The sequence below is a fragment of the Falco rusticolus genome, chromosome 4 (genome assembly GCF_015220075.1).
Source record: "Falco rusticolus isolate bFalRus1 chromosome 4, bFalRus1.pri, whole genome shotgun sequence".
Lineage (NCBI taxonomy): Eukaryota > Metazoa > Chordata > Aves > Falconiformes > Falconidae > Falco > Falco rusticolus.
The window spans coordinates 80,655,552-80,679,834 of record NC_051190.1 but is presented as its reverse complement, the minus strand read 5'-3'; the positions used below and the strand labels follow the sequence as shown (position 1 = coordinate 80,679,834).

At 39.8% G+C, this 24,283-nt stretch overlaps 1 protein-coding gene across 1 annotated transcript in view; it reads right to left on the bottom strand.

The window, feature by feature from the left end:
• SCIN (scinderin) overlaps positions 1 to 24,283 on the bottom strand; it is a 50,473-nt gene that overhangs the window by 3,990 nt on the left and 22,200 nt on the right. The window contains exons 5-14 of the mRNA XM_037386932.1: positions 12,037 to 12,129; positions 9,445 to 9,577; positions 7,667 to 7,755; positions 7,254 to 7,469; positions 5,949 to 6,070; positions 5,677 to 5,767; positions 3,060 to 3,230; positions 2,387 to 2,564; positions 1,787 to 1,908; positions 1 to 78 (exon numbers count right to left, since the gene is read on the bottom strand). Of these exons, the coding sequence (XP_037242829.1) occupies positions 1 to 78; positions 1,787 to 1,908; positions 2,387 to 2,564; positions 3,060 to 3,230; positions 5,677 to 5,767; positions 5,949 to 6,070; positions 7,254 to 7,469; positions 7,667 to 7,755; positions 9,445 to 9,577; positions 12,037 to 12,129 (1,293 nt within the window). The remainder of the gene's footprint in view (positions 79 to 1,786; positions 1,909 to 2,386; positions 2,565 to 3,059; positions 3,231 to 5,676; positions 5,768 to 5,948; positions 6,071 to 7,253; positions 7,470 to 7,666; positions 7,756 to 9,444; positions 9,578 to 12,036; positions 12,130 to 24,283) is intronic.

Here is a 24,283-nt window from a genome sequence, read left to right as displayed (position 1 = left end):
CTGCTCCCAAGCATCCAGCAACATGACATCATCTTCGGCCAAATCATCCTGAGTGAATTCTCCTGGGACCTCCTCAATCTAAAAAGCATATTATGGTTTGGGGTTTTTTTGGTTTTTAATGATTTATCAAGACATCTGATTTTTCACAGGCCCAAGGTATTTTTAAAATATTAAGTGCAGAAGCTGGTGTGCAATTCTTTTTGCTCCTAAAAGGTCAAACCCTGAACTGTCAAGGGTGTTTCACTGTAAGGAAAGAAATCACAGAATTGCATGTCCTAGAAAGTTGGCTTTCAGTCTGTCACAGCCCATAGGCTACCCTCAGGAGAGGCAGAGGTTTACACTGTAATTATGACTGTTGTAAAGCTGGGTCTGAGGTCTGCCAGAAGCGGACAGAGAAATCTCCATAGAGCACCTTGTACCAACCAAACTAAATCAATCAGCTGATATCAGCTGATACATTTGTGCAGCTTATGTTCATTAATAAGGAAAAGAAACTGCTTTGGTTTGCAGCGGGTGAGCTCAATGACGAAATACACACCCAAGCAAGACTTCCAGTCACTTGACAATGGGACATTACACTTGACTAAGCCACCAAGGATTGGTCCCTGAAGGAAAAGCAGACTGCTTGCTTCTTCCACACATGTGCAGATAGGAAAGCAATTTAATCTCACTCTGAATGAGAAGGAGAGAGAATAATGTAGCTAGTGGTCAGCCCTCAACTTTTAAAGGACTGTCAAGGGTTTTGCTGTGCTTGGTCGTGCAGGAGTGCTAAAGGGACAGTAAGTGGATTGTTTAAAAGAAATTCCTTTTCCCCACCCTGTGTTAGGCTGGCCAGAAAGTCAGTGATCTGACCTACCTCTTCTGGTAAGCTCTAATGGTGGACATTCTGTTACTAGAGAAATGCTACAGGAAAGAGGGGATTTCACAGAATTTGGAGAGAATGGAAAACAAAATCCAAAGTCCATAGCTCCCAGCAGACTGTTATAGAGAAGTTGGTTCCTATTACTGTATTTCACAGGAGTGTTTTAGAAGCTTGTTAGAAGAATACATTTTACTGCTCTCATAAGATTTTAAAGTCCTTATTAAAGGATCCTATTTGTTTTATCCTTCTCCAAATGAATAGGCTGTGCCTTAAGAAGACTGCGGAGATGCTAGCCAACTATGTCCCCTACGTAAAAATTAGTACATCCTTGCCAAAGTGACACAGTGTTGCCCTCCCAGAATACGGTAAGTAATTAAGCCTGAATCACAGGCTTAATACCCAGTGCACAGCTCTAGGTATTTCTGCTAAGGAAATAGGTCTTCCTACCTCCTTGAGCACAGGCCAATACCTTAGAGGCATAATTACATGTCTTAAATCTCTATGGAAAATTTCAGACTGCCAGGGATTTTTGGCAAATGACATTTCTTTTCCACACCACCACTATCAAACATGTAAGGGGCAAGGCACTGACCTGCACTTTCTCAGCAAAATGAGAGCAATCTGGCAATGCTCTGCAAGAACACAATTGCTTTTGACTGAGAAAATGTCTTATCTTTTTGCATTTCCAGACTTCTAGTCCCGGGCTGGAGCAGGCTTTGCATTCAAACTTCTGCAGTATTAATTCTTCTGTCTGTCCTTTGCATTTGGATTGATTTAAAGCACCAAAAGTCAACTCTCTAGCTCTTGCCAAGCATGGCTAACTAAGCCAGATCTCCAAATTAATTTAATGTCTGTTGATTCCCAAGGCTAAATATACCAGAAACTATATAAGTAAACAGACAAAAGTATCCCTCACATACTCACAATAAATCTGCCAGTCTTATTAGAACAACCATACAGGCGAGGCGGATGATCTTCAGCCTTTGTCAAGAGTTGTGATGAAGTCTGATATTTTTTTTTACCTCCAAGTGTTTTCCAGAATTCCTCTGAAATATAAAATATATAATTTATTCAGCAGTGGATTTAACATTTGATGTTTTAGCTTGTTAGATACTGTTTCAAGAATCCCTAAATAGTATCTTTGCTTTCTCATAGATCAGTGCATTTTCTTACAGTTCTTCCTGCAGTTTGTCAAAATAAAAATAAAAATGTAACTTGCAGACCTAGAAAGAGCAATGCTTTATGTTTCCCTCCCCTCCTATGCACTCAGAGTAAAGAAAGGACCACACTCCTCTGCAGCTCCTGCTACTGTCCTACAGACTTTCAGGGCATTGCACTGCTTGTGTATCAGCCAGTTCTGCACGGATCTCCATAGTAAATGCCAGGTTGGATTTTCAAAGGGAGAGTGAACATATGCTTCTGTCTACAAAATCTGTATGATCACAAAAACCATTTAGGCTGTATTTCCATGCAGTGCTGTATATTCTCAGCTGCCTATTAGCAACCACCTGGCCTCATACTAACCAGGTTCCTGGCCTTCATTAATCTTAGCAGTCTGGCATTTAAGAATGCTGGCAATGTACTGAGCTCCTCGTTCCTCTTCTTTGTTTGCTCCTTTTCCTATCCAGGTGTAGCCAGAGTTGTTTGGCAGTTTCAGAACAAAGACATCATTAGAGTTTAGTGACATGGCATCAACATCAACCTAGATCAAAAAAGAAATTGTTTTATTTATATTTTCAAATAATGTGATTACTATTTTCCATGTTTATATAAAATATGTAGATAGATGTTAATCAGCTATGCTTTTTTCTTCATTTTTTTTCTCCTAGATTTATACTGATATAATTTAAAGAACTCAACCTGAGACAGCAAACTGACTTGAGGGGCAAAACTTGGGACTGTTTGGCAGTAGGAAAGACTATCTCATAAGGGTTGCTGATTCCTTGTCAATTCTTTGTCAGGTGACTATTGGCTACGTGTTTTCATACAGTTGCCTCTGAAAAATGTAGATTGGTTGCACATAGTTAGAGCATATTCTCTTTGATTTATGAGATGGGTTGGTCACAAAAAGCAGATTTGATTTGGAGTTCTGAATTCCCACCCGATGTGACTACCCAACAAGATTAGTCGGAGAGGCTTGTGGCAGCTATACCATTTCCCATGGGGAAAAGTTGGTTTACTTAGGAGGTGACCTTACCTCCGCAATCCTTGTAGTGGCTGCCAAGTTCCTGCGGATTTGGAAGAGTCGTGTGAGCGGAGGAGGTTTCTGACCTTCCTTTTTGGATGTCCCATCCTTGTAGACAATAAGTGGTTTGTTTTTGAACAGGCTCAGTAAATGTGCGGGCTCTTTGCCTTGGCTGACTCGGATCTGTATATACATATAGAAATGCAATAAAAGAAACAAAAGGACACAGGTAGTTATTTTTGGCCATTGTTGAGTAGCATAGGGGATGTTAGCCAATAATGTTAAGTATGTTAGCATGAATGAGAAGTCACAAGCTGAGAAGATCTAAAAATACAGTTCCAGACACATTAAAGTTAGAGCATTTGTGAGATTTTTTTGTCAATCATGCCAATACAAAGGCAAGATCCAAACTTCTAACATAATGTTTAGCTGATTAAAATGGCTGCTATCTACTGTAATAAGGTAATTGCTTTTTCAAAAGAACTGTCATTTCACAGAGTTTTATAGAATGACTTAATTCCCCTGAAAAAACACCTTCGTAATTTTAAGTGCCCTGTATTTAAGCAGAAGAGAATGGTTGTTTACCCTGTTTGTTATTTCTATGTGTATTTTATCTGCAGAAGGATGAAAAAAATGAGCACAAATCTATCTTGCAGAGGATAATATGGATGACAAAAATGAACTTCCATTACAGATGCAAAAGATCTTACTCCAATCCCCCCAAAACCACTGAGCTATGAAGAACGACTACTTTTAGGTTAACGTATGATACAATTTACTTGTATACAACCATTTATTCTTTATAACAGTACCACCTGCCAAGGTGCAGGGCTGTGGCTCCCCGCCTTTTGGTCCCAGAAAGAAAAGGAAAAATAGGGAATGCGACATACTTTAGCCCTGCCCGACGAGACCTGGGGCTGCTGGGAGCCGGGGCGGAGGCAGCCGGGCTGCAGGGCCGGGGCAGCACTGGGTAGCAGGAGCAGGTGCTTTTGCTTATCTCACCACTGGATAAACTGGTACAGTTGCCTGAAAAGGATGCCCTAGGACGCGTGTACTTGTAGGTGCCAAACTGCGGCAGGATTTTACAAATGCCAAAAATAAAACCAATAATAATAATAATAATAAAAAAAATCACAAACCACCCAGTAAAAATACAACAAATCGAACAAACACCCTGCTGAGGGAAACAAATTCCTGCAAAACAAATAGGGGACCGGCTTCTCAGTAGTTATTTGTACTGTAGTGCCATCTAGTGACAAAAATTAGTACGTTTAAACCTTGCCAACAACGGCGATACAGACATTCGGCACATACCATGTATTCCAGGTAGCCACGTACACGCATACAAATGCCTACATGCATATATACGCACGTATATATGTATAGATACATATATATACACACATATATATATATTCCTAAACTCACTGCAGGCTAAAAGTACTTGTATCATGTCCACTGCAGTGAGATGGATCTCCTTCAGTTTTCATAAAAAGACTTTTTAGGCACGTACTATTGCAGTTGTTAGTAATATTATTATTACTGTAGTATTAGTACCGGCCTTGGATGTGAGGCGGGACCATATTGTGCTGGACTTTGTCCAAATGCAGAACACGTATTAGGAATATTTCAGGCAGTAATTACCTAGAAGCATTCTAATCCTTCCTTAATATAATTTCAATCATAAATCATAACTGATTAATGGCTAAAAGTATGGTCTGCCATCTAAATTAACCGTACCTTGGTGGGTGGGGGAAGTCCTTTACTTTGGTAATTAAGAAATGAGAATCACAGAATTATCTCCTACTGCTTAGAAAATCTCTGCCTGTCTCTTGTCATCTTACAGCTCTAGCTATTCTGTGAAAAGAGACCTCTCACCTCTCTACCTACCCAGCACTCCTCACTAGTGATGAGAACTCACACGCGAGTCATACTAAAACTAATTTATCTCCTCATACCTTTTAGTTGCCAATGTCCTGCACCTTGCCCTTGCACACCCCATTTTTGCAAGTGAGGTTGTATCTCCTGCTTTCATGGAGCTGCAAGCACCACAGGATGGGAAAACCCAAGTGACATTCCTCACTAAGGCAGGGACAAGCCAGACCTTGTTGCACGGTTCCAGCAGGCTCTCCCCTTCTGGCTGTCATGTGGCTTTCCTGTCTCCCAGTTTTGGACGTCTAAAAGTCAGGTGTCTTGTCTGGGCTAAACATCACAGCTTCTTCCATAATCAAAAGGAGACAGGAGAGCTCCCACAGGGCTATGGCTCTGTCAGACACCTGCTTCAGAGCAAGTTGCCCTGGGATGATCAGTCTCCACTGACCATGTACGGAGTGTCTGTAAGGCTAGGCAGGACTAAAACCTGATTTTTAGACAGTGAAATTCAAAGGAAATAAAAGGCAGTTTCAGGTTCCATCATATCTGTGTTCTTTTGGACACCTACATTCAGAAAGGAGGATTCAAATGGGAAATCTCTGGTGGCTTTAAAAGGAGCCCATTGGTGCTTGGCTCGATACAGACCATGAGCAGTTGATACTCCCAGTCTTCAAAGACTACCTCCTCCTTCCTTTCAGCTCTCATTGAAATTTGCATATATTGATGCTCTGTGGAATTTTATCCAAAAGACACTAACCTGCACGGCCTGACCGTTCAGTGAATCATCCAGCTTAACAGTCAGAAATGCAGATGCTGTCAATTCATCTTTTGTAGCACTGGCTCCTTGCCTGAGGAAGACAAGGAGAAATACAATGGTTAAGTACAGTTTGAAAATGATCTACAGCATATACTGCATGACAAACACAGTAAACAATCTTGCATTTACATGTAGTTCTGCTCAAAAGGCCATAAAGTCAGCATAAAATAATATCCACAGCTGGAGGTCTGTGCAAAGCCGACCAAACATACCATGTGTAGATGATCTTCCCTTTTGGGTAAGTGTAGAGGATAATGTAGCAGTCACCACCATAGAACTGTCCGTATGTCTCAGGTTCCACAGGAACTCTGCCACTGCTTTCCACACGCCAGATCTGGGGAAACAGAGAAATCACTGGAGAATGCTGAACTTCATCCTACAACTCTTCAAGGAGAGTTTTTACTGTGTCATCCCTTGAGTGACCTTTGTTTTTGTTCCCGGGTGTTATGGAATAAGACCAGGAAGGATTCTTCATGAAGCAGATAGATACACCCTACACCCACTGAATGACTGAATAATGACCATCAACAAGCCACTGCAGTACATTTTTTTTGGTCTTGGTACTTTAATGCCATGTGATCACCTCATAATGCTATGTTGAACTTAATTTCTTAACATTTTAAGATGACAATATGACATGAACGGCACAACATCATGATTCATCGTAGAACTATCATATAATTTGGGAGAGGCACACTGCAGTCAAATAACAGAGTCATGCAAATTTCTTCCTACTTGATTCACTACAGCTCAGTTCAGTTAACAACTGCTCTCCAAAAATATACTAAAATGTACAGCAAAAAATGCTTCAGATCTAAGTTGCTTTGGCTCAAGCCTACAGACCAGCCCAAGTATGAGATTCGAAACCTAGAAAATATACCAATGAGACCACAGGTATTTATCCCTTCTTTTTCTTCCAGAATCTCGACATGCAGACCTGTATTCAACAGGCTGTGTTGGTACAATGCCAAACCAGTCCTGTGTAGTCCAAAGATATTCCTGCAGTAGGTTATGGATAGATCTAGAAAGGCTGTACAGTCATCTTTTTCTCTGTAAAACCTACTAAGACTACCCGAGACACACACTAGGGACATCCTCTAGAAAGCAGACTGGATGCATAGATAAAGACACAGAATGAATTTCTCACTCCAAGAGCATGCCCTCCCATTCCAGATTTCAAGCTGGTACAAGCTAAAAGTTGTGTTCCCTAAGAATCACATTTAAACTCTATCTTTAAAAGGTATTGAGCAGAAGGGGAAATACTTCTGCTGTTTGATTTCTGTTGAAGACTGGTACAACATCTTTCATAAGCACCAAAAAAACATGACCCAGCAACAAAGAGATTCACTTTCTACTTTGAAGTACCTTTTCTGGTGGTAGAAGTAACACTGCCACTAACGTGGTGTTACTCTGCACAACAGTGTAAATGGCAAAACATAGAGTAGCAGCTTATCCCCTTACAAATAACAGAATACATTAGGTAGGTGGAATACAATTTAAAACAACACAAAAATTACCTCTACTTTTCCTGAACCATCATCTACCATGTTATGCTGGGCAGCCATTTGTGGAGACTCATGTAACCTGGTAGCATCAAATTCAATCTGCTCAATTTTAGCCACTGTCTCTGTGACATACACTTTGCCAAAGCCATCACTTTGATCTTTATCCCTCCAGTCTTTGAAAAACTGTTTAAAAATTGGCGTTTCACCTCCTTCAGGAAGGACTTGAATCTAAAATGAAGAAGACACATGAAATGTAGGAAAACAAAACTGACAGTTACTCGAACAGAAACTTTTCTGAATTATATATTAGTCAAATATTGCCCTTTTGTCTTGTAAGCCCTTAAAAATATTTTTTTGCTGATTTAAGAGCAAAGTCTTTAACAGAGCTCACGCTCGTCTAGTATCACCTCATAAACAGATCACACCTGTGTGTTGGCAGGATAATTCATCTGCTGTATGAATTGTTCAGCATTCTTCATGGCAGCCTTTCTCTCTTGTGGGTTAGCATCTTTGCCTGGTTAAAACAGAAGGATAACAATACATGCGAAAGGGCAATGAGCTCACAGATCCTGCAAAACACAGATGTCCTTGAGCTAGGTTCTCTTCAATATTTTCTCAGTCTTGAACAACCACAAATGCTGGACATAGCATGAACAAGATCCACACAAAGCTGAACGGCCAAAACAGTACCTCAGTGGCTCTGAAAACAGTTAAAGTAATTGAAAAGGGAGCACTGTTTTTTGCTTTGTGTATGCCATTCTTAATATCTACTTTGGTTCGAGGTACAAGAACACCCTGGCTCTTTTCTCTGAACTTCCTTTGCTGGGCTGCAACGTGGTGAATAAAGCTGCTCTCCAGAACTGCCTTCACTTCTTCAGGGAGCATCACAGTCCTAGTAAAAGAAACTCCCATTTCATCTGGCTAGGCTGTGCAATTTACCACCACTCTTCCCCACCTATCGCTCCTTGTTCAGTCTTGCTCAGTGTTAGACATCTCTGAAAGTCTCTGTGGGATGACACTGTATCAGGTTTGTGTCCCAGCTGGCTGTCAATGACTACACTCCAAAGACCTCTTAGTCTAATAAGATGTGCTGATAAGCTATTCATTGTATTCCATTTCGAATGAGACTATTAGCAAAGTAATTCACACTCCTCAGCTTAGTGGTCTAAGGATTTCCAGCAGAGACAATAACTGCAGCCTCCCAGTGCAAGGGTGACAATCACAGTCTAATGGGGTTTTTCAACACATTATTGTTACCAGCAGTAGCAAAGTGAGGATCTAGAAGGAACAATGATAGGGCCACATTCAAAGAGCCTAAATTGTATTTTATGTATTTTATGCCAGATCCTATTGGCTTGCTTCTTCCAGGAGCTGTCAGGTAGAGAGTGAAAACCAGGAATCAGGGGGTCAGGCAGACCTTAGGCCATCTGAGCACAAAGCTCCCAAAATGTTTCCCTAACTGAAAATGAAGTTTCAAGCAAAATGCTTACAGTGCTTCCTGGACTGAGTTCAGCAGTTTGACAGCTGCATAGATTAATTATTTGCTATTGCACATGGTGAAAAGTATTGCAAATGCCACAGAATAATTAATACACTGCCTCAGACAAAAACGGGAGGATATTTAGCATTGGATGCAATGGCAGCACCACAACAGCTATAAGGTGTCCAGGCATAATTCCCCAGTAGTAGTCTTTTCCTGGGAAATATTCAGTCAAAGCAATTGCAGACACTCCTACAAGCACTGGTGATACCACAGAGAAATATTCATAAGGAAAAAAGAAGGATCAAAGTATTTGCAAGGTTATGCTTTTAGTTAATATGTGGGAGATACACCTTTCAGTTTCACACCTCTGTGGAGCAATGTATGGAAATATAATATCTACCCATTATCAAACCTTCAGCGTCTAGATTCTGTCGCAGAAGATATGGATTTGATGACAATATACAGAACTTGTAGAATTCTTCATGTTTGTTTTGTAATTGCCATTTAGATAAGCATTTAAGCACTCGGACTTACAGATACCTTAAAAATCGCCAGAACCAAGTGAGCAATCCTTGTCCACTGACCACACCACGGAAGAACTGTGTGCAGGGTACTGCGTCCAGCCAGTATTAAATTCTTGCTAGTGAACTGAGGTGGTTGTGTCAACTCCTTAGATATGTCTGCATAGCTTCTGCATTTGCAACAGAAATGATCTCTTACCTTTCCACACAAAGATCTTCCTTGCAGCACCGTTGTCCAAAATGAAGCACTCCTCAGACGAAAGCATAGCCATGGAGAAGGGGTTTTCCTCTGCTACCACAGACACTTTCATGGATCCACTTGCATCTGACACCTAAGAAAGGTATCATTTCAAATTTAGATCAGCTCTGGCTTTTGTAACAAAATTAATTTCTGCTCCAAAAATTACTACAAAAATCAGCGCCCATTTCTATATAAATGACTATATGAAATTTGTATGCTGCTGGAAAGTAAGGTAGGCTGATGTTTTTGTTTCATTTCATTTCACATCCAACAGAGGGAGATGTAGTGTTAATTTTAGAGAGTGTGCTGGATCCCTGTATCACAACTTCTTAAAATATATGAGTTTCTCTTCCACTTTCAATTCGATTGCTCATTCAGTGAACACCTCAGAGTTAAAAATCCATATTTTTTTCAGCCCCTCCTGTATGCTCAGCTGAACTAGTGGAGTCCCTAGGTGACATCTTCTGCTACCAAGCAACCCTCACGGAAGCCAAAGGTACATACACATGCTGAACATGAGGATTTGTAATTATAATAGAATAGTACTACACTGATATTAACAAGTGAAATACCTACAGTTCTTTAGTTGGAAACTGTAATATAAGATCTGTTGCACAATCTGCTTTGTAACCTCTAGCACCACTGTCAGATCATATAGACCTTTAAAACCTTTTAAAATTCACTCCTGCGTGACTGAAAAGACCAGTTAATACTACTGAAAATAAATTATTACTATTGCAAAAACTTCTCTAGCAGTCTTTCTTTCCTTTCAGAATTAAATATTAATTTTAAATACATCATTGTATCTGTATCTTGTTTTGCATATTATGGAAACACAAGAGGAAAGTCACCACTGCACATACAAATAAAAATCAACTGTTATACCTACTGTGAGGGCTCACCGTAGACCCGGCTCTTGACTTTTGACACTCACAGTTATATTGTAGCACATTTAAATTTAGCTAACAGGGCTATTGTTAGCAGGACCTGTGTACTTAGAGGAACTTATTAGATATCCACAGAATTTTCTGAGAGTTCTCAGGATTCCAAAACTCACTGCCAGCACTTTTGTTTTCTCTAGTACTGTCTTACTATAATAGTCCTGATCATACATGCAGGCTTTCTTTTTCTTCTCCCCTCCCTTCAAAAGCCTGCTACAAAGATAAATATGTGCCAGATTTTTTGGCCAAAATGGAATGATTAATGGCACCTTAACACCTTAACACAGGACTAAAAATGGCCTTGCAACAACGATCACCTCACACAGGCTTCTTGTAAACCCCAATAACATACATGGGTAGGGGAAGGATCACGAAACAGGCAGAGAGGTGGTTCCATCCTGCTGTGGTCTGTGGGATGCAGGAGCTATGGAGGGAGTGACTCACCTTCTCTCACACTTCCCAGAAGCTTCGAAGCTACTCTAAATGGCACCTAAAAGGTCACACACATGGAAATCCAGTAGCACTTAGTGCTGTCAGAGTGCTGCCGCTTGTTGACCAAACCCTTCTTGTTAAGTGACTATTGGGAAGGGAAGACAGTGCATGGTATGCCAGTGAAAGATTCTTTTCTGTCACACAAGGCAATCTTACTGCATGAGCCAGAGCACAAAGTGCTGAAGAGGAAGGTCCAGATCTCAATGCTAATGACAGCTTGTCAAAAAGTATTATTGCAGTCTTCAGAGGAAAATAATCTTTTTTTGTTGGGAGAGGGGAGGATAGTGTCTTTTCTACATTTCATTTAAAATATCTCCCTTTTCCAAATACTCTCTTCTCAAGTGGGAGAATATGAAAGAAGGGGGAGAAGATGGGGACTGAAGAGAGAAAATACAGGCCTGGAAAAAGTTTGGGGGTTTATTTCACAAAAAGAAATAGTTGTATAGCCTTGTATATAGATAAGATACTGTATTGTTGAATATGAAGAATAAATTCCATGCCTTTTCTAGGAAAGAGCAGTGTACCTAGTACAACATGAGGAAAAATCATAATTTCACTGAATAGAATAATAAAACTCCTAATGATTTAAATAGAGTAAATATTTAATCCAGTTTGTTTATAGGTAATTTTCTGGCAGTCGTGCTGTCCTAGTCAGCATTAAGCCATTGCAGGTGAGGAAGGAGGAAAAGGGCAAAAGAAAGGAGTTTTGCATTCAATTTTTTTTGGATTTATATATAAAATATAACATCACTATCCCTCTTTCAAACTCTACTAAGAATAACTAAATCATATATGGCTACTAAAACTCTCACTGTTAAAATCAAGAAGACAGGAAATAATAGTTTAATGCAAGACCAGTCAATTATTCTTTGACCTGCACTGAGTGTTCACAGGCCATGCTTAACTTGTTTCCTAAGTAAATATAACTAGTCAGGTTTTTTTTCCTCAAATTACCTGGGCTGTCTTGATTGATGTCCTTTGAGAAACTTGTCCATAGGCTGCAAATCAACTATCACAACTGCAGTTCTGTAACTGAAGCCAGAACTCCATATATGAGGGCACTACGTGTATGAATACTGTTGAGTGTACCTAACCAAAAAAAATATAAACGACTTACCATATATAGTTTAGCGCTTCTCCTGTTTGTAATATCAGCCAGCTCATCATCACCATCATCACTGTCGGGAAGCGCTGGCTTGCTACCTAAGACCTGTACAAGTGAATAACAAATTCAATGCAGAGAGAGTAGGTTCTGCAGTATAAATACTTAAAACTGAAGTGTTTTGTCCCCGTAATCAATCAGATTGGGACCATCTTTGCATATAATCCAATCTAAAACCAAACTCATGGGTTGACTTGTTCACAAACATATTGGTAATTTTAAATAACTGTCAGATCCACAGCAGCTTTAGATCTGTGTGCTGTCTTTCCTGCAAGCCAACTTGCTGGTCATCTATAGACTAGGATAGGAAATTATATATACAGAAAAACTTCAAAAGACACACAGACACACAAATACACAGAACAGAAAAGTTTATGTAATCCTGTTCTATGTGTGTGTTTATGTCTGTCTTCCCCTTTTCCTCCCTTTTTTTAGTAACTTCTAAACTGTCAGCAAGCACATCTTAGAATTTTTGGATTAACACTACTCTTAAAATGTTAAACAATACTAAGATTAAAGCAGACAAAGTGAAATATATGAGTTGAAATTATCTTTTAAAATATTTAAATTGGCAATATAAAATACCGGATTATGAGTTAAAAAATCTTAACAATTAGATTCTTAAACCCATTTTAAAGAGGAAAAATTAGCCAAGGTCTTAAAAAAAATTATGGGGTGACAAAAACATTTTCTTCCTCTACCACCGGAGTATCAATTTTACTGCTGTAGTTGTTTTACATCATAGTAGTTTTCCACCATTGGTAAAGTCATAACAACTATCACTATGAGAAATTTACAGAGGTTCATCAAGAGTATGTTATGGTCAGATAGTCATTTTTAGATCTTAGTTACCCTTTCTTAATGACCTTTTCTTAATTATTCATACATGACTAAATCCAAAGTTACATCCATTATGTTATGGATTTCTATGTAACTATGTCCCAGAGTGAAGGTAGTAGTAATTAGTGCATTTGAGTACATATTAATATCAAGCACAAAGGGCAGTGCCTGCCTTCCCATTGACACAGTGCATTTGCATATAACATGGAGTCACATGCAAAAACACTGTAAATATTTGAAAACAGGGAAGCCTAACAAAGGATACAGCTGGAAAGAAATTGGAAAACAAATACAGCCTAAATATTTAATATAAATCTGCTGTCTGGAATTTCCTGACCTGGTAAAACCAGTAAAATAGAAAAGGGGAAAAAAACAAGCACGCCTTGTTAAGTGTGATTGTTACAGTTTATGCTAAAATATTTTACTTGTACTCACTGAAGACAAAAAAGTAACACCTTGTGTGTTTAAGAAAGATGTTAGTCGTAGCTCTTCAGTAGTTATCACCCAGCATCTCCTGAATTTATGCCACAATGGCTGCAGATTTACCAATGTATAGGACAAGCAGGACTACATGTTCATAGCAGAGTTCCACCGTGCTGGTGAATGGCTAAAACCAGTGGGTATATTTGGCATATCAGCACATGGTTTCTGAAAATGTTTCCCTTCCCAGGTTTTCATGCTAACCAGCAGCCTACACGCAAGCTATAGAACACCAAGAATAATGTTGCCTTTGCAAGGGTCAGAAAACTGCCAAGTAACAGGCACGCTTCTTTACCTGAACAGATGTAGAATAGGTTTGAGGGTTTTATTACATTTGACTTTCAGTAACAAGAGGGTAAAAGAGTCTTGTTAATAAAACTTCCAGAAGTCCATACTCACTAGTTCTCTGCCTAATTAGGTATTTCCAGAAAAAAAATACACGAACCCCACCACCACACACACATACACAGTGATTCCCGATAGTTATTGTCAGTGTTTTCCCTTGCCATGCATATAGGATACCTGTGGCACCACAATTATTCTGCAGCTTTGTTGTAAGTTGCTTAAAGTGATATAAAATAAATTGCTCTTAAAATTATATATATAATTTTTACAGCTATGAAAGTGCTACTCTAAATATTTTTAAACAAAGCGAAGCAGTACCTGTTGGTGTTTGTAAATGCATCTTGACAGAAGCAGCCCCTCTAATCACAGCAGTCTAAGCGCTCCTCTCCGGTGGCAATTAAACCAAGCAGCCTCTATAATTTAAAAACTGGGCTTTAAAATTGGCCCCAGCACAGTTTAGACTGCTGGTCTGACCCGTTAGTGTCTTGAAACTGCATGTAGAAATGCTTTTCTGAACTAGACAGAGAATTACTGTCACAGTCCCTAAGTCTTATCTTAGAAAATCTCAGTTCTTCAGTACTGGCACAGAGACAGGGGTCAAAACCTCCCTTGTGCAGATGCAGTTACAGGTATGAGATGAACAGCCCTGGAAAGGGCAGAGACGTTCTGGTGATTCTGGGGAAATCCATTCACAATTCTCTAAACAGCAGCTTGCACAGTAGCTCCTCTGGCCAAAGCTAGCTCTGTACTTCAGCACTGGCGAGCAGAAAAGGAACATTACTCATTTTTGTAATTATTTTGCAGTTTTTCAGATGAGCCCCAAAATAAACAAAGAAGGGTCCTGAGGGTTCCTCCTTCTCCTGCATTTGAAGTCACAGTTGCTTGTAGATCCTGGTATTTTGCTGACCCTTGTTAAGAAGGAACAAGATGTGCTTCTCCTCCCACCAGGTAAGAAAACCCAGGACTTGTGAGGAGGGCTGTGCAGCCAACACAGCTGTTAGAATAAACCTTGAGCTGAATCACTAGTGGGTGTGTATAGCTGTGTATGTTAGTATCAAAAATAGAAGATGATACAAGTTTAAAATTACCTAAGGCATGCAATGACACCAATTGTGAAGAGATTCAGTGTGCACTATATATACTCAATATATGAAATACATGTAGCCAGTACACTTCTGTATTGCTAGAACAACTTAAGTCATTCCCAACATGCGTTAATTTCAGCCATTTTATTTTCTAGACTGGAGGATGAGACAAATCACCAAAGGAAAAATTCTGTGCTTAAACAGAAAGCAATTTATGCTGAAAAAACTGTTAAGTTCTGTCCCAGAGAAACACCTTCCAGAGAAGTTCTCTTTCCTCCTTCTAAGGCAAAGTCCCATGGCACAGCTGAGTCCACATGCAGCCACACATATGCCTGGATGTTATGACAACTGATAGTTTTATCAATAAGATTATGAAGTGTGTATTGAACAACAGCTAACTGCTATGCTGGAATTAGGTTATATTGTTATCTAAGCATATGGCTGGCTGAGCTGCAGCTCTCAAGGCACCTCACCTTTATACAGACATGATGCACCAAAAAGAAAGCAAATCATGCCAGCTGAGACTATAGTCAAAGGTTCCCAAAGCTTTTCAGCAAATTTCTCCAATAAAATGACTAAATCAACACATAGTTTAAAGAACATTGAGTCTTGTGATTCTTACCTACATATACTCTTAGCTTCACACAAATCCTGTGGTAGCTATATACACAGGACTTTGCTCATATAATTCTCCCTATACAGTCAGGCTGCTCCACTGGGTCTTTACATCTTATGACCCAGTGTACTGACAGCCCTAGGCTGGCTCTCCCAGGCTGCTCTAAAGTTCAAGACCCTGACTCACAAATCTGCCAAGAATTCAGACCCACAAATCCACCTACACACCTGAAAATAGCAGTGCTCTCTTGGGAATGGAAAACAGCCTCACCACACTTTTCCCCAGCTGTCCAACCATACTAGCAACTTCAAACCACACCTCTCATACATACACAGGTACATGCAGGTTTTGAAACCACTTTTAAAATCATTATTACGATTTTTGTTCTTTACTGCAGTAGAAATAATCTCAAGAATGATTAGGGGCCCTGAAAACACACCCATTTCCCAGCTTCTTCATTTTTTGGGCTTAGCATCTTTCATTGCAGCTGCTGGTTTCCAAACCACAGAGACTTCGTCCTATCACTTCACCCTATCTGCCACTGACAGATTACGGTGTCAAACCACCCCTCACTCTCTGTTGCTCCACCCCAGAATGATGCTTATCCTCTCCCATCATTGCTTGCTGCATGCAGGTTTACCAGAGTCCTGGAGAAAAGCACAAGCAGCTCTGGCCTCAGTGAAGGTGCACACAGGTGTAGTGATGCTATTCTGCAATGACCTCTTGTGTGCACACCCTAACCTTACCATATATGTGAGGCTGCTTAACGCCTCAAGACTTCACAGCTTCAAGCTGCTTCACAGCTATTTCAGAATAACACATGCCCACAGCAGGCTACAGCAGAGCCTACCTTGCTTCACACGGCTATAGCCTAATGCCAGTTTACCTCTCAATGACAGCATCAGACTGTTGAGTTAGTGTTGCTTTAGAAAAACTATTCATTAACTCCATACCTTTAGATCTTGTCTATGGGAAGTATAACAAAGTTGATTAGCATTAATTTAAAAAGGTTTGGTTTTTTAAGTTGTATTAAACCTTTGCATTGACACTCATAGGTTAGTGCAAGAATATCATAGTGGAAACCAAAAGCACATCGGTTCCCCTACAACTGTCCAAGTTCACTCTTGTGGTAAACACAATGTAGCTCATCCTGTCTGCAAAACCATAACCCTCTTTCACATTCTTACATGCACAAGCTCTTTGTAAATATCTACACCCCTTCAGAGAATTGCAGAAAACAGAGCCAAAGTTTTTAATGACAAGTGAAATTCTACTCCATTTCCCTTAAAAAAGAATAAAAGACATCACAAACAAAAGGTTTCTAAATCTGTAGGAACGTGACAAGGTAAATAATTTAAAATAAACTCATCAGAAGAAGAAATGTATCAAACATTGTCTTCAAAACTGGAGAAGCCAGCTCTGCATCACTGAATAGTTGATATTGATTTAATGGGAGCAAGAAGTTGAAAGAGTTCAGTGAGGCTGAAAATCCAACTAGGAAAACACCACTTGAAGAGCATGTCAAGTGAAGGTTAATTAAGAGAGAAAACCAGTTTTTTCACTTAACTTGTATACACTAACACTAGCACTGTGTTTGTGTTTCGTCTTACTATACACAGTTTGGGTTAGGTTCCTCAGTCTGAAACTGAACTATTTGTTGTGGCCCTGATCCCAAGCATCTGATGTCAAAAATACTCACACTCCTCTCTTTATATGCTAAGAGCAAGAGAAAGAAAAGCAAGACACTTACATAACTTAAAGCTGTCTTGTGGGCCTGGCGTTTTATTACTTAATACTTCTGGAAAACAATCAAGATTAGTAGCTTATAATTTACTTTCTTGCATGCTCTAACACAAGCAAGTACATCCTGCTCCCATAAACTCCAGTACACGTGTAGGCTATGACAGAGAATAAACCCTCCATGCAAGACAATAGGTCTTAACTATGTTCACCACACAAACTCATTGATAGATAAAGGCTTAGATTTTTATTAACCTTCAAAGCACAGAAAAATACAAGGACTCTCTCTCTAAAATAAATATTGACTCAAATATCTACTCTAGTAGCCAGTAAAAGGAAAAAGTCCAGCAGAGAGGTGAGGGGATGAACATATCTTGTCACTAAACTGCTCCCAGGTAGCCAGCAAGATTTCTGCCTGAAATTGCCTCTCACTAGCAATTCGAGCAACGACAGATGCCATTACACACTCGCCTTGAGCAGAAGACCTCCCACCTGCCTGAACAGAGATTGAAAATAAGATGGAAACAGCCATAATGTACTGAGAAGCAGACAAAGGGTTGTTGTATGATAACAAATAGTTCTGGCACGCTGTTAATTTTTGGGGGTTTAGTATTTCATTTATCAAAAGGACTTTCGGGTATTAAGGTCTAAATCTGATCTGTATGCATTCAGATTGCTATCAAATAAAAAGGCATCAGTTGCTCATGGCACTTTTTATGCATAAATTATGGCCTAAGATTTCAGCCAGTTTCTGTTGTCTCAGGAATTTCAAATTAAAATCATAATTTTATTCATATCTCTATGCTTAACTTCCTAAAAATAGGACATTCGTCTTTGGCACAGCTTTTTATACAGTATTTGCAACTTCGCTTATCTGTCTGGGATAATCTGAATATAAAGCTTTTACTGGTATGATAACAAAGTTCTAACATTAATTTTCCACTCTGTGAAACAGGCCATGGATAACATGTTCACAAAAAAAGAATCTACACCAGTCTTGAGAGTACAAATTCAATGTTTTTCCATAGTTTGCCTCCAAGGTAAAACAAGCTACCTTCTGTCCTGCTGGGACTGCACAGCTGGCAGTATCTAAGCTAGCTATTTACACTGAGGCTGGGTGTGCATGAAATGAGTTGAAACCCCCAGCCTACATTATCTTCAAATGTCTGGCATTTAGGATGCCTCCAAGATGATCAGTGATCCCGTACTAAAGAAACTGGGAGGGTGAATGGCAGAAACTATGCAAAAAGCAGTCTTTTTGTAACCATTAATGCCGCTGAACATTGAGAATTGAGCTGTTCAGTGACCTGCTTACCTGAAGCATAATTAAAAATGCAGTAAGTAATCACCTCTACATCTTTTTTGCATCTATGCTAATCCTTTCTACCTGAATCTTACTCCTTTGTTGCATCCTCCTGTGATACCAGCAGAAGTATTAAAAATGAGCCCCGAATCCTGCAGACTTGAACGTGTGCTTGAGATGCCTGTTTTTTCTGCTTTACTGGGACATAAAGTTAGGCACACACTGAAGTCTTTGTAGCTTTGCAGATCTCTTTGAAAACCTTGTGGATAAAAAAAACTTACGTGCTGCATGACAGCACATTAAGTGTTGGAAAATAATGGAAATAAATCAGTAACTAATGCCAACAGGGAGCCTCAGACACAAAAAATATTTATCTGCTAAAATCCACAAAACTCCCAGCTTTTCATTCCTTAAGTGCCTCCACTTTGCAGCAGGGCATTTGCAGTGCCACCACACAGGCTGGTCCCAAGGCTGTGGCAGGCTGGACCATATCAATATTGGAGTATAAAGAGGAGTATGGCAAATATTCTGTGAAGCTTGAACTGGACGTGACTGGCAGCCAGCGACCCTGCTAGAGAAACAGTGTTCCCAGGGGATGCGTAGCTGCTGGAAGGAGGAGCAGGCAGCTGTGATACATACCAACATCAGGGTGAGCAGAGGGAGCCACAACAAGGTGTTTCAGCACTCAGTCCATGAAAAGGGAAGGTGGAAAAAGCTACTCAGGGCATGACATATGTCCCCAGTGCACCACTGGCTGTATTCACAAGCTCAGCATTTCCAGTCCAATACAGCCCAACATCAGGTATGCCAGCGGATCCTGTCTGAATGTTTCTTTCACCTGGTTGTCTAAGAGATATATCCTGCTTAGCTCTTTGAAAATAATTTCCTCCTGCTTTTTTTAATGTAAATTTTGTGTAAAGGATCCAAAATGTTCAACAAAGGGGCTATGATTTACAGCTCTAAAAAATTGGAAGTTGCAGCACTGATTACTGCAGTATTTAAATCCATCTTAACTTACCTACCTCTTATTTTTACAGGTAAAGCCAGATAGCATCAAACTCTCAGACACTTACGTAAGCAAAAGACCTGGCCCTAACAACCTGCTTTGCAGTAAATACAATAATTGTATTTACATATTTCTTCAATGTTACACACTTGGTGGTGGTGGAAATACTGAACTGATCCCACAACATGTGGAGAAGTTTCTTCTATACAGTTGTTCTTCACCCTTGCCAAGATGTGAGAGGACTTTTACTCCAGTGTTATATAGCCTGGATAGGGAACAGCAATCTGCATATGCAGATTTCTCTGCAAAAAACCTACAAAGGTTTCCTCCCTGAGCCCTTCCCGCACTGCAGAACTTTCATTAAAGAAAATTCAAAGGCAACCTTGAGCAGAGATCCCTTGGGAGTTGCTCTGCACAGGAGTTGGGATGAGGCAGACCTAGCAGTGGGGGCACGGAAATGAATTCCTTTCAAGGTGTATTTGTCTTGGGGAGATGCTTGATTCCAGCAAAAGCATCTCTCTGAGCTTTTTACACAGCTAGGAAACTCTGCCCTTTCAGTTCTTCTCCATTAAATATCCCTGTTGCTAGAAAGTACATGGCAATAACTGCCAACAACTCCATGTGAAGATAACTGCTAACAATTCCTTTCTTTGGCCTTACCTTCTTAATTATGCTCATTTAATAACTGAAAATTATAGTGGTTTTTCATCAATAGATTTCTTGGTCTAGCACAGAAAGAAAAAAGACATTACAAATGCCATTAATATTCTAACATGTAATTATAACATTATAACTGACTAACGCTGTAACCTTGAAAGTGTTACAGCTGCTGAAGAAGAAAACAACAAAGACAAGGGGTTTTCTCACCCATAAGAATGCAAATGAGACAGGTTATAATTTAATTGCAAGCACTTCCAAAAATTGACTATGATTTTAGAAATTCACTAAAATACCTAGTATGGAAGCATCTTTGCTAGCATAAGAAATTAGGTTTGCAACCACCTATTATTAGAGCCGTTTATAAACGATTTAGTTCATGCCATGCAGTATGATACACCTGAACATTTTCTGAAGTAAAATTTCTAATGCATTCTCCTATTTAGAGAATTAATTAAAAGCCTGACTTCCAGATGTACGTGCCACCTGCAGCTCCTATTCAATTCCCTGTCATTTAAGCACCTGGCTTCACGTAGCCTAGATTGAAAACTGCAGTTTGGAGAACGTTATGGGTAACTCACAATGCTGCTGAAGAGTCCTTACCAGCCTCGGCTGTTCTTGGGCAAAACCCCTGCTGATTTTCTACCTAGACCTGGGGAAAACACTGGGTCAGATGCTCAGATGGTGCAAAGCAGCTAAGCTGTACTGAAATCCAGGACACACATGCTTTGACTGAGTACAGGTTGCATAACTGAGTCCTTTAAATGCAAATTTGCTTCAAGTAAAAGGACTGTCCTCAACGAAGGAGACACATTCTGTAATTAGAAAAACAGGACAGCTTGAAACTGGCTCCCTACAGGGCAAGGGGTTTGTACTTTGTATCTACATTCATAGCCCATCATAAATTTTAATTAAACACTTTGATGATTTATAACCTGCCACTCCTCAGATTGCTGTGAAAGGCACACAAGGCTGTATAGTATTTTTGCCCTGGAATCTTTTGAGTTCGTATCCTGTAAACTCACACTGTTCAAAATGGCAAGGCCCAAACTGCATTCTTGCTGACACCTGCATATATCCAAAACCATTCCAGTGAAGAAGCGCATTTGTCTTCCTGAGGGGTAAATTTGACCCATAGTTTCAAAGCAGTCCGAGAAAGTTGTCTGTTCATTTGAGTAGCCAATACAACTACAGGCAGTAACTACAGCTAGTAGTTCTGCTATTTTCTGCCCATTAGCTTTCTCAAGTCTTTGTATTCTCATGAAAATGTAAGTCCTCTGTGTCTGCCTGCACAGCTGAGTCTTTACACTGGGAACTGGTACAATTTCCATTGTCCTCACCCCCTCTCAATGCATTCATTTTCCCTTGTACATGACTGTTCAATAACTCTGCCCTGGGACTGAAATTAATTTCAAGTATTTATTTCACAAAATACCCTAGAAACTTGTCCATTTTTTTAACTGTCTCAATTTAGATAATAAAAGATATTACTTTGGCTTACATATTCCCAACGCCATGGATAATTTGGCCTAATATGACTTCATTAAAGTATTATTCATATTGTGCTTTTTCTTGCTAGTGAACAGGTCAGAGTGGACTGTAACAGTTACATGCAATTCATAGATTATGAACTCTCAGAATTTGAGTAAAACTGTGTACAATCTACATGATTAAACAATTGTTTAATCCCTAACAAATACCTGGAGTTTGTATTCCACAAAAGAAATAACCCTTCCTCCAGCATCACCCTCACTCTCACTGTTCCTCCACTCCTCTGTATACAAAACAAACTTCTCCTTAGCATGACTAGACCTCATGTATAACCAAAAGCAAGGGAACAAGAAAAACCACAAATGTTATGAGTGCAGCCATAGCAGTTTTTGCTTTTCCAGAGTTGTGATGTCAGATCCTATTCTTGCTGGCTCTGGGAAAGGAGCAGGTACCAAACCAGCAGGGCTCGCGCTGCTTTTCAAGCCTTGTGAATGATCCATGTGATGGGACTGGACACTGCAGGAACCTGCCTAGCTCCTTCAGAGAAGCATGCCCTTGGCACTGTCAAACCCATTTATCCTAGCTACAAGTCACAGCAAGCCTTAGTTTTTCACACCTACCTCACTGCGCTCTGTGCTGCCCTTGGAAATTATCTTTGTTTTGTAGCAAATAATTTTTAGGGGCTCGAATTTAACTATTAACTATTTGAATTTAAATATTAACTAAGGAGGAGTGGGACAGTCCTGGTCTTTTGTCCATATGCACGGACATCCATCCAGCTAATTTAAGGTTTACTGGAGCTTGACGTTGTGGTGATGCTTGCATTATACGGGTCTCTGGAGACGTAGCCTCTGTAACTTGCATTTGCAGCAGGATCTTTTTATTTTCTGTGCTCTTGAGGCATGACTGCCTGAGCACTGTGTGGTGCTAACAGTCCCTTTCCAGTTACAGAGGTAGAAAAGCATGATTGGCTGTAATATGATCAAATCATTCCCATACCTCCGTGCGTAGTATTTATTCACACCATAGGCAAAATCAACCATCACTGAACACAATGGCAATCAGGAATTCTCAGGACTAAGCATTACTTAGGAACTTAAAAGGAAAAGGGAGGAGGAGAAAGGCTGCATTATCAGAGAGGAGGAAGAGGTTCCCTCTGTTGCTCAATATTCAAACTAGTTGAATATTTACACGAGTATTTTAGAAGTGAGTTTGTACTCATCTATTGTAAGGCCACTAGAACCCTAACAAAACCAGGCACACGACAACTCCAAATGTTCAGTAAACAGAAGGTGTGGCATTTTTTATTTAAACGCAGAAGAGCAATTTCAAAGATGCATACTAATATGACCTTCATTTTCCTGTGGTTTTAGACCTCAGCAGTCAAAACTGTAGCAACCACATGTTACCAAGAACTGCTGTTTTAAGGGAATAATTTGTAGGGGAACAATACAACAGTTCAAAGAATCATACTGTTTTGACTGCAGAGAAAACACAATCATCCTGAGAAGTGTTAGCTAAACACTCATAATTAAGTAGAAAGGACAGATCCAGGCTTGATACTTTGTTTAGTTAAAACTCAGTCTATCCTACTTTTTAATTGGCCTGGAGACAAACCCTTACTGCTGCCTGAGACACTTAAAACATATCACAAGGAGATGAGTCTATGTTGTCATGACAGTACAGTCAATCTAAAAATCTGTTTGGGTGTTCAATATTTCAAATTATACAAATACATTTAAGACTTTCTCCTCCTCTCCTACTTCATCTCTAGAGGTGTGATCCCAGTTGAAGGTGTCTGTGCGCTATGCGTTGAGGATTGGGTGCTTTGCATCTTTCCCTCGGGTGACTCAGAACTGAATTTCTGTGTTCTCTGCAATACTGCAAGCAGCTTCACCTTGCTGTCCAACTAGAAAACGTTGCAATTACAGATATTTCCAATTTGTTTCTCCAATTTGCCATTACTCCGAAATCAAGCACAGCTTACACAGTCACTGCCAAACAGTGGACATTAATTTCACTGGAGAAAGGAAACAGGGTATTTCATTTACTCATCTCACCCACCATTTCCATAATGCTAAATAATGAAATCATCAAAAACTAGTTTTAAAATTTAGCTTTCCCAGTTTTGTCCAGTCTTCAGGAATCAGAGCATAGATTCCAACTACAGTTAGAAAACTGTCTATCCTGAGCATCGCTACCTCATAACTATGGCTGCTCTCTCAGACCCTGGTGATCTCAGTCATCTCTTGGGTACCCAAATGCGGTGCTGTGAGATCTCTGCTTACTACTGCAAGCAGTCAGGACACGCATCTGTGTTGGTGCAGCGGGCCCAAGGGGGTTTCCAACAGGGTTAGCAACTGATCCTAGAGGATTTTGGTCCTAGGTTAGCTTTAAAACCATATGTTTAACTTTCCTTTTGGTTAAAGGAGAAGAGAAAAAAAAAAAAAAGAAAAAAAAAGAGTGTAGCTAGCTTTAACCCTAATGTGGTCACTCTAGAGCAACCAAACTGACTCAAGCATTGCTAAGATCTATTTTTGGATTGGCCCCATGCAGGTGAAAAATTTCCTGTAACACAATTTGAACATTCAGGCCTAAGGTGCAGCAGAATGAGTAACTCTATTCAGCTGTTTACACGT